This window comes from Staurois parvus, unplaced genomic scaffold (assembly GCF_062004578.1).
Source record: "Staurois parvus isolate SC_StPar_1 unplaced genomic scaffold, SC_StPar_1.0 ptg000151l, whole genome shotgun sequence".
Classification (NCBI taxonomy): Eukaryota; Metazoa; Chordata; class Amphibia; order Anura; family Ranidae; genus Staurois; species Staurois parvus.
This window is the reverse complement of record NW_028317947.1, coordinates 12,444,976-12,462,188: the sequence shown is the minus strand read 5'-3', so window position 1 is coordinate 12,462,188 and position 17,213 is coordinate 12,444,976. Positions and strand designations below refer to the sequence as shown.

General features: G+C 45.2%; 1 protein-coding gene across 2 annotated transcripts in view; it reads left to right on the top strand.

The window, feature by feature from the left end:
- The first annotated feature begins 6,829 nt into the window (after nucleotides 1-6,829).
- The window catches only part of P3H4 (prolyl 3-hydroxylase family member 4 (inactive)), a 30,985-nt gene continuing 20,601 nt past the window's right edge, over nucleotides 6,830-17,213 (top strand). Inside the window, exon 1 of one of the 2 annotated variants that reach the window (XM_089674455.1) lies at nucleotides 6,830-7,866. In XM_089674455.1, coding sequence (XP_089530581.1) covers nucleotides 7,387-7,866 — 480 coding nt within the window. In that variant the 5' untranslated portion in view covers nucleotides 6,830-7,386. The remainder of the gene's footprint in view (nucleotides 7,867-17,213) is intronic. The other variant, XM_089674454.1, reaches the window with a different exon arrangement.

The window sequence follows — 17,213 nt, the reverse complement described above, 5'->3', positions numbered from 1 at the left end:
CAAAAAACCCCACAAAACACATTAAAAACACATCAAATATCAACACTTGCGTTTTTAGGTCCATTAAAGTCTAATACATGCAAAATGCAATCTGCTGTGGGAAAAAAGTCCCTGACCCTTTCCAAAAAATGCACAGATGTGAACTAGATCCATAGGAAACCATGTTAAATGGACTGTAGTGCGTTTCTGCAAGATGCAAAAAACCCCCCCAAAAAACGCATAGGTGTGACCAAGGCTTAGGCTCGTGCAGGACATGCCGACTGCGTTTGTTCAGGCGTGGCAGCGAGTTCATTTGAATGGGCTGCTGTGTCTGTGCTTCCCGGAGAAACAAGGCACATGCACCTTTATAAAACACTGCTGCCAGGGAAATCGCACCGCCCTTTTGACCATGCGATTAGCCTGCGGATCCAGCGTCAGCAAACATCCTGAGGGCTGAGACATGCGGGGGTGCTGCTATTCAGAATGAATGGCCCCCGCGCGTCTCCTAAGGTCAGGGACTATTTTAAACGCAGAACGGTGCGTTTTTAACTCAACGGACCTCAATGGAGACACTGCAGAAAACATATGTAGTGCGTTCTTGATGCGTTCTTGACGTTTTTGATGCGTTTGCGTTTTTAACCTGCCCAACAACAAAAAAAAGCATAAAAACGCGTGAAAAACACGCATGCAGAGATACAAAAAGCACAGCAGAAACGGATCAAAAGCCAACTGCGTAGGTGTGAACCAGGCCTAAGACTTGCAGGTGGGGGGGCAATCAAAACACATGGTTGAGTCACATTTTTACCACCCCCTTAAGCTGCAAAGGTAGCAGATGGGGGTGTTCACATGCCGCTGTCACTATGCTTTGCGTTTGGTGGGCAGGACTGCTACCCAACATGGCTCATACAGGTGAATGGGGACATGTAGCCAATCCTCCACAACAGTGTGCAATGCAGGTGCAGCATTTACAGGGTTAAAACAGGCGGTGAGGAGGCGTCATATCACCTCCTCATCGCCTGTCAAACACCTCTGAAAAGCAATCCAAATGCAGATCGCTTTTCAGAGGCTCAACAACTTAACAGCATGTCCAGGGGTGGACTGACCATTTGGAAACTCAGGCACTGCCCAAGGGCCCGGGGTCAGTAGGGGGCCCCATGAGATGTTCCTGGTACCTTTTTCATAGGCTTTTTTTAGTTTGTGCAAGGACACAGGGGCCCCATGATCCGCTATTGCCCAGGGGCCCCATGAGTTGTCAGTCCACCCATGTCTAAGCCTAGCCTTAGGTAGGCAAGCAATTGCTCGTAATTCTCCAGAACTATACCCGTTGCATGTTGGGTGGTCTCCTCATTACCGTTTGTTACTCAATCTCCTGAAGGTAGGTCCTCATATTCAATGACAACTCATGGGGCCCTCGGGCAATAGGGGATCATGGGGCCCCTGTGTCCTTGCCCAAACTCAAAAAAGCCTATGAAAAAGGTACGAGGGGCATCTCATGGGGCCCCCTACTGACCCCAGGCCCTCGGGCAGTGCCCGAGTTTCCAAATGGTCAGTCCGCCCCTGCTCATATTACATGGTTTTGGTGGATCTCAAGTTGATTGTATGGTCAGATTGTATTGTGTATGGATCAGGGGCAGACTGACTACTCATGGGGCCCCCGGGCAATAGGGGATCATGGGGCCCCTGTGTCCTTGCCCATACCCAAAAAAGCCTATGAAAAAGCCAATAAAAGGTACCAGGGGTATCTCATGGGGCCCCCCTACTGAGCACGGGCCCTCGGGCAGTGCCCGAGTGCTCGAATGGTCAGTCCGCCCCTGGTATGGATGACTCTATATCTTCTAGTACGTTACAATCCCTGTATATATAGTCACCAGGATGTGAATTGGCCCCAGGACACGGGTTGATCCTCGGCCACGCCATCTGGATAAGTCCATCTTACGGGTGGTCTGGGCCAATCATGACAGTAAACATTCAGGATTGAGTCTATTGACACAGATCTTCTGCCCACTGCTAGGAGCCTGAAGTAACATCTACATGGGAGGAAGCCAGAGCAGACATGACTTCTTCCACTAGTCTACCGAGACACGACGGAGTGAAGAGAGGGCAGATGGTTCTGGGACCCTAGGGGGCCCAATCATGAGTTCTCCTACCAAGTATTCACCAGCCATGCCCTCACGATACATTCTGTATAGAATAATGCTTTATTTCTTTCCTTCACAGCCCCGATGAATGCTCCTTTTTTTCTCCTCTATGCTGTGATTTGAAGTTTGGGGTTTTAGGACCTGGTGAGACCTATCAGAGACTTCTGGAAAGATTGGGCAGAAGTCCACATTCTGCTCACCCAGCTACAGGTCACCTCACTGTTGGGCAGAACATGAAGTCCTGAAAACTGACCACCTAGTAAACCTCTATGCTGTGATTGTGAAGTTTGGGGATTTCAGAACGCAGTGAGATCTAGCGGTGTGCTTTGCTGACAGGTCCCCGGACTGCTCAGACAGCACCCAGGTAGGGGTCACCCCATTTGTGGGCAGAAGATGAGCTCCTGAAAGTTGACCACCACTGGAAAAGCACAAACCTCTATGCTGTGACTGTGAAGTTTTGGGATTTCAGAACGCAGTGAGATCTAGCGGTGTGCTTTGCTGACAGGTCCCCAGACTGCTCAGACAGCACCCAGGTAGTGGTCACCCCATTTGTGGGCAGAAGATGAGCTGAAAGTTGACCACCACTGGAAAAGTACAAACCTCTATGCTGTGACTGTGACGTTTTGGGATTTTAGAACCCAGTGAGATTTAGCAGGTTTTTTGTTGGTATGGTGGATACAAGTCCACATACTGCTCATCCAGCAGCCACGAACGGGCTTCCCCATTTCTGGGCAGAAGACGAGGTCCTAAAAGTTGACCACCACCAACATAGACTAAACCTCTATGCTGTGATTGTGAAGTTCTGCGATTTTAGGAACTAGGGTTTTCTGGAAAGCATGGGCAGAAGTCTACATTCTACTCACCCAGCTACAGGTCACCCCACTGTTGGGCAGAACATGAGGTCTTAAAAGTTGACCATATAGTAAACCTCTATGCCATGATTGTGAAGTTTGGGGATTTTAGAACCCAGTGAGATCTAGCAGGGTGTTTTGCTGACAGGGTGGGCACAAGTCCACAGACTGCTCAGCAGCTCCCAGGTAGGGGACGCCCTATTTCTGGGCAGAAGATGAGGTCCTGAAAGTTGACCACCACTGACAAAGTATAAACCTCTATGCTGTGATTGTAAAGTTTGGGGATTTTAGAACCCATTGAGAATTAGCAGGTTTTTTGTTGGCATGGTGGATACAAGTCTACATACTGCTCATCTAGCACCCAGGTATGGGTTTCCCCATTTCTGGGCAGAAGATGAGGTCCTAAAAGTTGACCACCACCAACACAGACTAAACTTCTATGCTGAGATTTTAGGAACTAGGGTTTTCTGGAAAGGGTTGGCAGAAGTCCACATTCTGCTCATAGAGCAGGCAACACAGGGGTCACCTCATTTCTGGATAGAAGGTGAAGTCTTGAAACTTGACCACCACTGACCAAGAGCAAACTGCTGTGCTGTGATTGTGAGATTTGGGGATTGTAGGACCCAATGGGATCTAGAAGAGTTTTCTGGAAAGGGTGGGCACATGTCAATACACTCCCAGCTACGGGACACCACATTTTGGGTAGAAGAAGAAGTCGTGACCACCACTGACACAGACTAACTCTCTATACTGTGATTATGAAGTTTAGAGATTTTAGGACTCCATGAGATATAGCAGGGTCTCCTGGAGAAGGGTGGTCATAAGTCCACATACTGCTCTGACAGCACCCAGGTACTGGTCACCTAATTTATGGGCAGAAGATGATGTCTTGAAATTTGGGGCCCTGTGAAGTCTAGCAGGGATTTCTGGAGAAGGTGGGCTCAAGTCAACATGCAGATCACCCAGCACCCAGGTACCGCTCACCCCCACTGCTGGGCTGACGACGAAGTCCTACAAATTAGAACTATTAATATAGAATAAAAATCTGTGCTCTGATTGTGAGATTTTGGAATTTTAGGACCCAGTGAAATTTAGCAGGGATTTCTAGAGAGGGTGGGCACAAGTCTACCTACAGCTCAGACAGAACCCAGGTACTGGTCACTCCATTTACAGACAGAAGATAAAGTCTAAAAAGTTGATCACCCATGACATAGAATAAACCTCTATGTTATGATTGTGAAGGTTTGGGATTTTAGGACCCAGTGAGATCTAATAGGGATTTCTGGAGAAGGGTGGACACAAGTCCCTATACTGTGCACTCATCTACAGATCTCCCCATTTCTGGGCAGAAGAAGTCCCGAAAGTTGACCACCGTACACATAATAAGAACAAAATGACCACCAGTAACAGACCAAACCTCAGTCTATACTGTGATTGTGAAGTTTGGGGATTTTAGGACCCGGTGAGATCTAGTAGGGTTTCTGCAGAAGGGTGGCTGCAAGTCTTGTATAGCACTGAGGTACTGGTCACCCCATTTATAGGCAGAAGATAAAGTCTAAAAAGTTGATCACCCATGACATAGAATAAACCTCTATGTTATGATTGTGAAGGTTTGGGATTTTAGGACCCAGTGAGATCTACTAGGGATTTCTGGAGAAGGGTGAGCACAAGTCCCTATAATGCGCATGCAGCTACTGGTCTCCCCATTTCTGGGCAGAAGAAGTCCCGAAAGTTGACCACCGTACACGTATTAAGAACAAAATGACCACCAGTAACAGACCAAACCTCAGTCTATACTGTGATTGTGAAGTTTGGGGATTTTAGGACCCGGTGAGATCTAGTAGGGTTTCTGCAGAAGGGTGGCTGCAAGTCTTGTATAGCACTGAGGTACTGGTCACCCCATTTATAGGCAGAAGATAAAGTCTAAAAAGTTGAACACCAATGCAATTGAGTAAAATTCTGGGCTGTGATTGTGAAGTTTGTGAATTTTAGAACCCAATGAGATTTAGCAAGAATTTCTGGAGAGGGTGGGTGCAAGTCCACATACAGCTCATATAACACCCAGGTAGAGGTCACCCCACTTCTGGGCGGAAGATAAAGTCTAAAAACTTGAGCACCACTGACGTAGTCTAAACCCCTACTGGTCATCCTATTTCTGAGCAGAAGATGAAGTCATGAAAGTTGAGCACCGGAAATTGTGACGTTTCAGGATTTTAGGACCCAGTGAAGTCTAGCAGGGTATTCAGGAGAGCATGGGCACAAGCCCACATACAGCTCAGGCACCACCCAGGCACTGCTCACTCCATTTCTGGGCAGAAGATGAAGTCTAAAAAGTTGAGCACCCATGACATAAAATAAACCTTTATGCTGTAATTGTGAAGTTTGGGATTTTAGGACCCAGTGAGTTCAAGCAGGGATTTCTGGAGAGGGTGGGCACAAGTCCTCATACAACTCACCCAGCACCCTGGTTCTGGTCATCCCATTCTGGGCAGAAGATGCAGTCCAAAAAGTTGAGAGACAGTAACATAGAATAAATCTCCAAACTGTGATTGTGAAATGTGAGATTTTAGGACCCGGTGAGGTCCAGCAGTGTTTTCTGAAGAAGGGTAGGCACATACAGCTACGACAGCACCCAGGTACTGGTCACCCCATTTTTGGGCAGAAGATAAAGTCATGAAAGTTGATCACCAGAAACTGACATTGTTGGGGATTTTAGGACCCATTGAAATCTAGAATGGGTTTTTGGAGAGGGTGGGCACAAGTCCATATACAGCTCCGACAGCACCCAGGTACTGGTCACCCCATTTCTGAGCAGAAGATGAAGTCATGAAAGTTGATCACCAGAAACTGATGTTTTTGGGGATTTTAGGACCCACTGAAATCTAGAAGGGATTGCGGGAGAGGGTGAGCACAAGTCCACACACAGCTCCAACAGCACCCAGGTACTGGTCACCCCATTTTTGGGCAGAAGATGAAGTCATGAAAGTTGATCACCAGAAACTGACATTGTTGGGGATTTTAGGACCCATTGAAATCTAGAAGGGATTTCTGGAGAGGGTGGGCACAAGTCCACACACAGCTCCGACAGCACCCAGGTACTGGTCACCCCATTTCTGAGCAGAAGATGAAGTCATGAAAGTTGATCACCAGAAATTGTGACTTTTTTGGGATTTTAGAACCCATTGAAATGTAGAAGGGATTTCTGGAGAGGGTAGGCACAAGTCCACATACAGCTCAAAGAGCACCCTGGTACTGGTCACCCCATTTATAAGCAGAAGGTAAAGTCTAAAAAGTTGAGCACCCATGAGATTGAGAAAACCTCTGTGCTGTGATCTGGGCAGATGGTGAAGTCTTGAAACTTGACAACCACTGACGAAGACCAAACCGCTGTGCCGTGATTGTGAGATTTTGGGATTTTAGGACCCAATGGGATCTAGCAGGGTTTTCTGGATAGGGTGGGCACGTGTCCATATACACCCAGCTACAGGACACCATCAAGTAAACCTCTATGCCGTGATTGTGAAATTTGGGGATTTTGGAACCAGTGAGATCTAGCGGGGTGTTTTGCTGACAGGGTGGCCACAAGTCCACATACTGCTCAGACAGCATCCAGGTAGGGGTCACCCCATTTCTGGGCAGAAGGTAATATCTAAAAAGTGGAGCGCTCATGACAGACTAAACCTAGTCTATGCTGTGATTGTGACGTTTGGGGATTTTAGGACCCAGTGAGGTTTAGCAGGGTTTTCTGGAGAAGGGTGGGCACACGTCCACACACAGCTCAGACAGCACCCAGGTAGGGGTCACCCCATTTCTGGGCAGAAGATAGAGACTAAAAAGCTGAGAACCCATGACACAGTCTAAACTTCTATACTGTGATTGTGAAGTTTGGAGATTTTAGGACCCAGTGAGGTCCAGCAGGGTTTTCTGGAGAAGGGTGGGTACAAGTCCACATACAGCTCAGACAGCACCCAGGTAGTGGTCACCCATTTCTGGGCAGAAGATAAAGACTACAGAGCTGAGAAGCCATGACACAGACTGAACGTCTATACTGTGATTGTGAAGTATGCAGATTTTAGGACCCAGCGAGATCCAGCAGAGATTTCTGTAGAGGGTGGGCACAAGTCCACATACAGCTCAGACAGCACCCAGGTAGGGGGTCACCCTTCTTTTTGGGTAGAAGATGAGCTCCTGAAGACCATGCAGGTGGACGAAGCTGGATCTGATGGTCACTTGCCCAGGTTGATGTGACCCTGGAGGAGTTCCTGATGTGTCCTCAGCCCAGAGGTGTCCCTGGAAGAAGTCCTTGTTGTCCCAGCCAGGCTGGCAGTGAGTAGAGCCCCCAGCCCTCCCTTCTCTCCTGCTCCTCTCATTAGTCCGAGTCCTCCAGCGATCTTCCTAGCAGTAGGAGAAGTTCTCTGATGGCTTCCTCCGCGCTCCTCCTGCTCCTCCTATGGGGCTCCCTGGTCCTGTCCCGGGCTCAGTATGAACAGTACAGCTTCCGAGGCTTCCCCCGCTCCGAGCTCCGACCGCTGCAGACCACCTATGGCCAAGCCATGCAGCTCTACGAGGCTCAGTCCTGGAAGGAGGCAACCAAGTCCCTGGAGGCCAGCCTGAGGCTGAACCGACTTCTCCAGGACAGCGAGGAGTTCTGCGGACACAGCTGCTCCAAGGAGACCTCCATCCCTGGGCTGGAGGACGAGGAGGACGGGGGGCTGGAGGCCAAGCAGGACTGGAGGATGGAGCTCAGGCTCTTCGGGAGGGTCCTGTCCAAGGCTGTGTGCCTCAGGAAGTGCAAGGCTACCCTTCCAGTCTTCCAGCAACCATACCCAGACCAGGAGACCCTCAAAGCCTTCCAGAGGAGAGACCCCTACCAGTACCTGCACTACACCTACTTCAAGGTGAGGACTTCCATAGCTGGGGGTTGGGGAACCATGGAGTACCGATTTGGGAGCCATGGAGTACCAATTGGGAAGCCATGGAGTAACGATTTGGGAGCCATGGAGTACCGATTGGGGAGCCATGGAGAACCAGTTGGGGAGCCATGGAGAATCGATTGGGGAGCCATGGAGAATCGATTTGGGAGCCATGGAGTACCAGTTGGGGAGCCATGGAGTACCAATTGGGGAGCCATGGAGAACCGATTGGGGACCATGGAATACTGATTGGGGAGCCATGGAGTACCGATTGGGGAGCCATGGAGTACCGATTGGGGAGCCATGGAGTACCAATTGGGGAGCCATAGAGTACCGAATGGGGACCATGGAGTACTGATTGGGGAGCCATGGAGAATCGATTTGGGAGCCATGGAGTACCAGTTGGGGAGCCATGGAGTACCAATTGGGGAGCCATGGAGAACCGATTGGGGACCATGGAGTACTGATTAGGGGAGCCATGGAGTACCGATTGGGGAGCCATAGAGTACCGATTGGTGAGCCATAGAGTACCGATTGGTGACCATGGAGTACCGATTGGTGACCATGGAGTACCGATTGGTGACCATGGAGTACCGATTGGGGACCATGGAGTACCAATTGGGGAGACATGGAGAACCGATTGGGGAGCCATGGAGTACCGATTGGGGAGCCATGGAGTACCAATTAGGGAGCCATGGAGTGCCGATTGGGGAGCCATGGAGTACTGATTGGGGAGCCATGGAAAACCAATTGGGGAGCCATGGAGTACCGATTGGTGACCATGGAGTACCGATTGGGGAGCCATAGAGTACCGATTGGGGACCATGTTGTACCAATTGGGGAGACATGGAGAACCGATTGGGGAGCCATGGAGTACCGATTGGGGAGCCATGGAGTACCAATTAGGGAGCCATGGAGTGCCGATTGGGGAGCCATGGAGTACTGATTGGGGAGCCATGGAAAACCAATTGGGGAGCCGTGGAGTACCGATTGGGGAGCCGTGGAGTACCGATTGGGGAGACATGGAGAACCAATTGGGGAGCCATAGAGTACTGATTGGGGAGCCAATGCAATACACTAACCGATAAATCTGACAATACAATCTGATCGTACAGTCGTTTGTAGTGTAGTGCGTGAACGTGCGCAAAATCAAACCTTCTTGCCACCTTTAGGAAACGACCGCAAAACGTGTCACACTAGCAGTGCCATGCGGTTCGGTGCGCCGTGTCTTTTAAAACAAGAAAAGGTCGGGGGGCTTCTTTCTCTGCGTTTCTCGCGAAAAGGGCATCCCATTGAAATGCATGGACTGCCCCGCACGCATATTTATGAACCAACTTTAGGCGACTCTGCGCATCTGCTGAAGAGCGGTGCGTTTCTATGGGGTTCGGGAACGCATTTGATTATGTGTGCGTTCCCGGACTACACTAGGGTGGACCTAGCATGTTGCGCCAAGCAGGAAGTGCGTTTTTTGCACCATGCACAAAGCGCACGTGAGCGCCTTTGCCACCCGTAGGACAGCCCATTCATTGTAATACACAGAAATGCATGATGCCTGGTGCGACGCTACATTAGTAGGAATGGGGCCTTATGGCAGCCATAGATCGAATGGATGATTTTATAGGTGGGCGCAATTTTGAGCGATCAAATCGCTGCAGGATGAAGGCAAATCAAATGATCAACCCACCATACACACACATTACAAACATCCAACGATGTCATCATCCCGTTTGTTGGTGTCATTGGGAGGTATAGTGCCCCATCTTTGGTGTCATTGGGAGGTATAGTGCCCCATCATTGGTCATTGGGAGGTATAGTGCCCCATTGTTGGTGTCATTGGGAGATATAGTGCCCCATTGTTGGTGTCATTGGGAGGTATAGTGCCCCATCATTGGTCATTGGGAGGTATAGTGCCCCATTTTTGGTGTCATTGGGAGGTATAGTGCCCCATCATTGGTCATTGGGAGGTATAGTGCCCCATTGTTGGTGTCATTGGGAGATATAGTGCCCCATTGTTGGTGTCATTGGGAGATATAGTGCCCCATTTTTGGTGTCATTGGGAGGTATAGTGCCCCATCATTGGTCATTGGGAGGTATAGTGCCCCATTGTTGGTGTCATTGGGAGATATAGTGCCCCATTGTTGGTGTCATTGGGAGATATAGTGCCCCATTGTTGGTGTCATTGGGAGGTATAGTGCCCCATCGTTGGAGTCATTGGGAGGTATAGTGCCCCATCATTGCAAAACGTGGCAAAAAAGCTTTACTGTGCATTTCAGCAGCTTCTGCAGTGAACTCTATTGTAGCAAAAATGCAATTTTTTGCTTTTAACTGCTTCCCTGCATAACTGTACGTGATTTTGTATTTCCGGATAGGGGGCTAGAGCTGTCGATCACTAGGTCCCGGCCAGAGATTCTTCGCTGGCACCCGGCGATCGCCGAGGAACACTGGCAGGGGAGAGGTCTGTATGCAAACAATACAGATCTCTCCCCTGTCAGTACCAGCATGCTGCTTTATATGGCTCTGCATAGCAGAGCTATACAGAGCAGCGTGCTTGCACAGTAAAACACTCCCAGCACACAGTTAACCCGTTGATCGCCTCTCATGTTAACCCCTTCGTGCCCAGTGCCATTAGTACAGTGTCAGTGCTTTTTATTAGCATTGATCATCGTATTGGTGTCACTGGGGATGCCAGTGACATCAAGTCAGTTCCCCCCAGTATCAGAATGCCCGCCGCAGGCCCGCTTTTGTAAAAAAAATAAATTCCAGTATATTTCCCGCCATTTGTAAATGCTATAATTTTCACATAAACCAATAACTTACACCTATTGGGATTTTTTTTAGCAAGGACATCACAAAATACATTTTTAAATTTATGATGAAATTTTATTTTTAACATTTTTTTACTGGACATGTTTAATAGCAAAAAGTAAAAAATATAGTGTTTTTTTCTCAAAATTGTCGGTCTTTTTTTGTTTATAGCGCAAAAAATTAAAAAAACCCGCACAGGCGATCAAATACAACTGAAAGAAAGCTCTATTTGTGGGGAAAAAGGACATAAATTTGATTTGGGTGCAGTGTTGCATGACCGCACAATTGTCAGTAACGCAGCACCGTATCGCAAAAATGGCCTGCTTAGAAAGGGGGGTAAATCCTCCAAGTGATTAAAAAAGTCCCTGACCCTTTCCAAAAACACAGCAGCTGGAAAAAGCATCAATGTGAACATGTTCCATAGGAAACCATGTTAAATGGACCGCAGTGCGTTTCTGCAAAAAGCACTAAAAAACGCATTGGTGTGAACGGAGCCGCAAAGAAGATCAAGCAATCAATCAACAAAATGGGCAAATTGGGAGACTCGTCCTATATGTATGGACACATCTGTGCTTTGTATATCTATGTATTGCAAGGTGACAGGTATTCTTTAGCGTTTTGCGGTGCATTTTGTATTTTGCAGAAACGCTCTACAGTCCGTTTAACATGATTTCCTATGGGACACGTTCACATCGCCGCGTTTTCAACCTGTAAAAGGGTCAGAGACTTTTTTTTAAACGCAAAACGTGTTTTTGGATCATTAGACTTCAATGGAGACGCTGCAGAAATGCATGTAGTGTGTTTTTGATGCATTTTGCGTTTTAATCTGCCCAGCAACAAGTTGGAAAAAAACGCGCAAAACGCACGTGCAGAAAAAATTCAAAATGCATCGAAAAAAGCACTGAAGAAATGGATCAAACGCAAACTGCATAGGTGTGAACGTAGCCTTAAAGTATACAGAAAAACAAAACCTTTCTTCAACTTTGTTTGAATTTCTTGTGTCTCTTTGGGTAGACTTTCCTCCACTTCCTGTCTGAAGACTCAACAGAAAGTGAGAGGAGATCTCTTAACCACTTCGGACGGACGGTGGCAGTGCAGGGTCGGGTTGCTGTTTATAAACGGCCTCCCTGCCCCCTGCTTGTGCGCGCTCCCTGGGAGAGCGCAGCGCCGCAATCCGGTGCTCGCTGTGTCCTCCGGACACAGTGGAATACCGATCATTGGACGGGACCTCTGTGCGAGGTCCCGATCATGTGATCACTGATTGGCCAATCAGGGCATTTTCTACTCCCACTGGCCACATTCTGGCCCCCCGAAAGTTTGACGGCCCTTTATTTTGAGAGTTTGGAGACCCCTGCATTAGTGTGATGGTCGGTGGGAAGAATTACTGATAGCTAAAGAGATCAATGATGTCAGTGGGAAGTTATCGGGGAGGCAGAAATTGATTATTACTCAAAGAACCCTTAGAAACCTCCGGAGGAACCCTAGATGTGAAATTCTGATCTAGAGCACTGGTGCATGACAAGAAGGTCATGGGCCCTGTGGCCCGTGGCCCTGCTTCAGACCTCAGATTGGGTTTGGAGATCAGTGGTCTGCATGCTGAGGGACAGCAGCTCCTATGGGACTGATATCCGGTACCCTCCACCCAGCAGTAAGTCCTTGAAATAAGTCCTCATACTGTGTGCTACATGGGAGTGGTGGGGATCTATTGCTGACTGACTGCACCCATCAATATCCCTGTTACATGGGATCTGTTGCTGTAGAGCTGTGTATGTTGCTAGGTCAGGTCTCCACCCACCAGATCCAGACCCCCCCATGAAGAAAAGGTGAAGTGACATCACAGACCCAAACTGCGGCCCGCGGGACAGATGTGGCCCTTTGCTTGCCTTTATCTGGCCCTCAGGGTACTGATACGAGGTACCATCCCTTCCACTGACACCAAAGACGGGGCACTATTCCTCCCACTGACACCAATGATGGGGCACTATTCCTCCCACTGACACCAACGATGGGGCACTATTCCTTCCACTGACACCAACGATGGGGCACTATTCCTTCCACTGACACCAACGATGGGGCACTATTCCTCCCACTAATACCAATGATGGGGCACTATTCCTCCCACTGACACCAATGATGGGGCACTATTCCTCCCACTGCCACCAATGATGGGGCACTATTCTCTCCACTGACACCAGCAATGGGGCACTATTCCTTCCACTGACACCAACGTTGAGGCACTATTCCTCCGACTGGTACCAATGATGGGGCACTATTCCTCCCAATGACACCAATGATGTGACACTATTCCTCCCACTGACACCAACAACATGGGGTACTATTCCTCCCATTGACACCAATTATGGGGCACTGTTCCTCCCATTGACACCAATGATGGGGCACTATTCCTCCCACTGACACCAATGATGGGGCACTATTCCTCCCACTGACACCAATGATGGGGCACTATTCCTCCCACTGACACCAATGATGGGGCACTATTCCTCACACTGACACTAATTATGGGGTATTATTCCTTCCACTGACACCAACAATGGGGCACTGTTCCTCCCACTGGCACCAATGATGGGACACTATTCCTCCCACAGACATCAACAATGAGGCACTATTCCTCCCAATGACACCAATGATTGGTGCACTATTCCTTCCATTGACTCCAGTCATGGGGTACTATTCCTTCCACTGACACCAACAGTGGAGCACTATTCCTCCTACTGACACCAACAATGGGGCACTATTCCTCCCACTGACACCAATGATGGGGCACTATTCCTCCCACTGACACCAATGATGGGGCACTATTCCTCCCAATGACACCAATGATGGGGTACTATTTCTCCCAATGAAACCAATGATGGGGACACTATTCCTCCCACTGACAGCAATGATGGGGCACTATTTCTCCCAATGACACCAATGATGGGGTACTATTTCTCCCAATGAAACCAATGATGGGGACACTATTCCTCCCACTGATACCAATGATGGAGCACTATTCCTCCCAATGACACCAATGATGGGGTACTATTTCTCCCAATGAAACCAATGATGGGGCACTATTCCTCCCACTGACAGCAATGATGGGGCACTATTTCTCCCAATGACACCAATGATGGGGCACTATTCCTCCCACTGACAGCAATGATGGGGCACTATTTCTCCCAATGACACCAATGATGGGGTACTATTTCTCCCAATGAAACCAATGATGGGGACACTATTCCTCCCAATGACACCAATTACAGGGCACTGTTCCTGCCACTGACACCAATTATTGGGTATTAATCCTTCCACTGACACCAATTATGTATTTTCTTTTTACTTACATTTGGTAAGCCAAGCCCGTGGCATTTTCTACTCCCGCTGACCACAGTCCAGCCCCCGTAAAGACTGAAGGGCTTTGATCGCGCTATAATGCATGATTCATCCAAGGAAGTGTTTTCAGTACAGCCTGGACCCTGTGCTCCAGCTAAAGTAATCTGCCCAATCCTGGTACTTCTGTCCAGAAAGACAACCTCGGCTTTTAGTTCACCTCTGCCTGCTAGAGGTATTGATAGGCCATCATGAGGGGCTAATGCCACCTCCTGATGCCTGTTTTGCATGCCATGCCCATGGCACATGTGCAGCCCCGTCAGGTTGTAATGTTAGAATTTGGATGGGTGGCCGGGGGCAGAAAAAACACAGCTCAGCCGCCTGTTTATTACTGTCTCCTGGCTGCCAGGGTAAAAAAAGACCCCCTGAGCTCGTGTTTGACCTATTTGTGTTTGAGTTTAGCTGTGTTTGTAAACTCATTACAAATTCTTCCTGTGTTATTTATTTTAGAAACACTAAATAAATACTGAGAGAAATAATAATAGCAGCAAAAAAACATAATAAATGAAGATTTTATATAATATAATAAGACACCCAGCAAATAAATATTATAATAAATGTAATAAGACTCGCATTAAAAAATAATCTAATAAATGAAAATGTTATATAATATAATAAAACTCACAGCAAAAAATATTATAATAAATGTAATAAGAATCGCAGTAAAAAATAATCTAATAAATGAAGATTTTATATAATATAATAAGACTCACAGCAAACAATATTACAATAAATGAAGATTTTATATAATATAATAAGACTCACAGCAAACAATATTATAATAAATTAAGATTTTATATAATATAATAAGACTCACAGCAAACAATATTACAATAAATGAAGATTTTATATAATATAATAAGACTTACAGCAAACAATATTATAATAAATTAAGATTTTATATAATATAATAAGACTCACAGCAACAAATATCATAATTGAAGATTTTACATAATATAAGACTCACAGCAAAAAATATTATACTAAATGTAATAAGACTCACAGCAAAAAATCTTATAATAAATGAAGATTTTACATAAGGCTCACAGCAAACAATATTATAATAAATGTAATAAGACTCACATAAAAAAATATAATAAATGAACATTTTACATAATATATTAAAACTTGAAGCAAAAGATAATATAATAAATAAAAATTGTACATAATATAATAAGACTCATAGCAAAAAATAATATATTAAATGAAGATTTTACATAATATAATAAGTCACAACAAAAAATATTATAATAAATGTATTACGATTCACAGCAAAAATATTATAATAATAAATGAAGATTTTACAAAAGACTCACAGCAAAAAATGTTACAATAAATGTAAGACTCACATAAAAAATATAATAAATGAAGATTTGACATAATATAATAAGTCTCACAGCAAAATATATTATAATAAATGAAGATTATATATAATATAATAATACTTACAGCAAATAATATTATATTAAATGAAGATTTTATATAATATATTAAGACTCACAGCAAAAAATATTGAAATGAATGAAGATTTTATATAATATAATAATACTTCCAGCAAAAATAATAATTATTATTATTATTATACAGGATTTATATAGCGCCAACAGTTTGCTCAGCACTTTACAATATAACAGGAGACAATACAGCAACAATACAGTTCAATACAAGAGGGTTAGGAGGGCCCTGCTCCTTGGAGCTTACAATCTAAGAGGGAGGGGCTAGTGGTACAAAAGGCAGTAACTGTGGGGGATGGACTGGTTGGAAGAGTAGAAGATTCCGTTATTAGCTGAGGGCAGGATAGGCCTCCCTGAAGAGATAGATTTTCAGAAATTGCCTAAAAGTGAGCAGAGTAGGCAATAGTCTGATAAATTGGGGTAGAGAGTTCCAGAGGATGGGGGAAGCTCTGGTGAAGTCCTGGAGACGAGCATGGGAGGAGGAGACAAGGGAGGGAGCTAGAGAGTAGGAGGTCTTGCGAGGAGCAGAGAGTACAGTTTGGGTGACATTTGGAGACAAGATTGGTGATGTAATTTGGGGCAGAGTTATAAATGGCTCTATATGTTATGGTTAATGTTTTGAATTTTATCCGTTGGGCAATGAGAAGCCAGTGGAGGGATTGGCAGAGAGGGGTGGCAGATACAGAAAATATTATATTAAATGAAGATTTTACATAATATAAAAAGACTCACAGCAAAAAAAATATAATAAATGAAGATTTTACATAATATAAAAAGACTCACAGCAAAAAAATAATATAATAAATGAAGATTTTACAAAATGTAGTAAGACTCACAGCAAAAAATATAATAAATGTAATAAGACTCACATTAAAAAATATAATAATTTTACATAATATAATAATACTTTCAGCAAAAGATATTATAATAAATGAAGATCTTACATAATATAATAATTCTTGCAGCAAAAGATATTATATTAAATGAAGATTTTACATAATATAATAATTCTTGCAGCAAAAGATATTATAATAAGTTAAGATTTTACATAATATAATAATACTTGCAACAAAAGATATAATAAATGAAGATTTTACATAATATAATAATTCTTGCAGCAAAAGATATAATAAATGAAGATTTTACATAATATAATAATTCTTGCAGCAAAAGATATTATAATAAATGAAGATTTTACATAATATAATAAAACTCACAGCAAAAAATATATGAAACAAAGATTTTATATAATATGACAAAAAAAATCTACTAGTAAATGAGGATGTTATAAAATAAACAGTCACAACAAATGGGAATGTTATATAATAATAAATGAGTATAATAAATGTTATATAACAGGGGCTCATTTAGACTTGTGGTTGGAAGGGTGTTAAAAAATAGGCCCCCCCCCCCCAAAAAAAAAAAAAAAGTATCACTCCTGTCAATGCACTGGGTTGTGTCACGTTGGTGTGGGAATTAGGGGGGGTTAAAACAGGTGGTATGGTGGCACCACATTACCTCCTCACCACTTGTCCAACACCTCTGAGAAGTGTCCTGAACATGGTTTGTTTTTCAGAGGGGCAGGGATTTAGACACACATCTTAATCTTAGCCTAAAAGTTCCAAATAATATAAATATATACATATAAATGAGGATGTGATATACCAGTAACGGCAAAATATC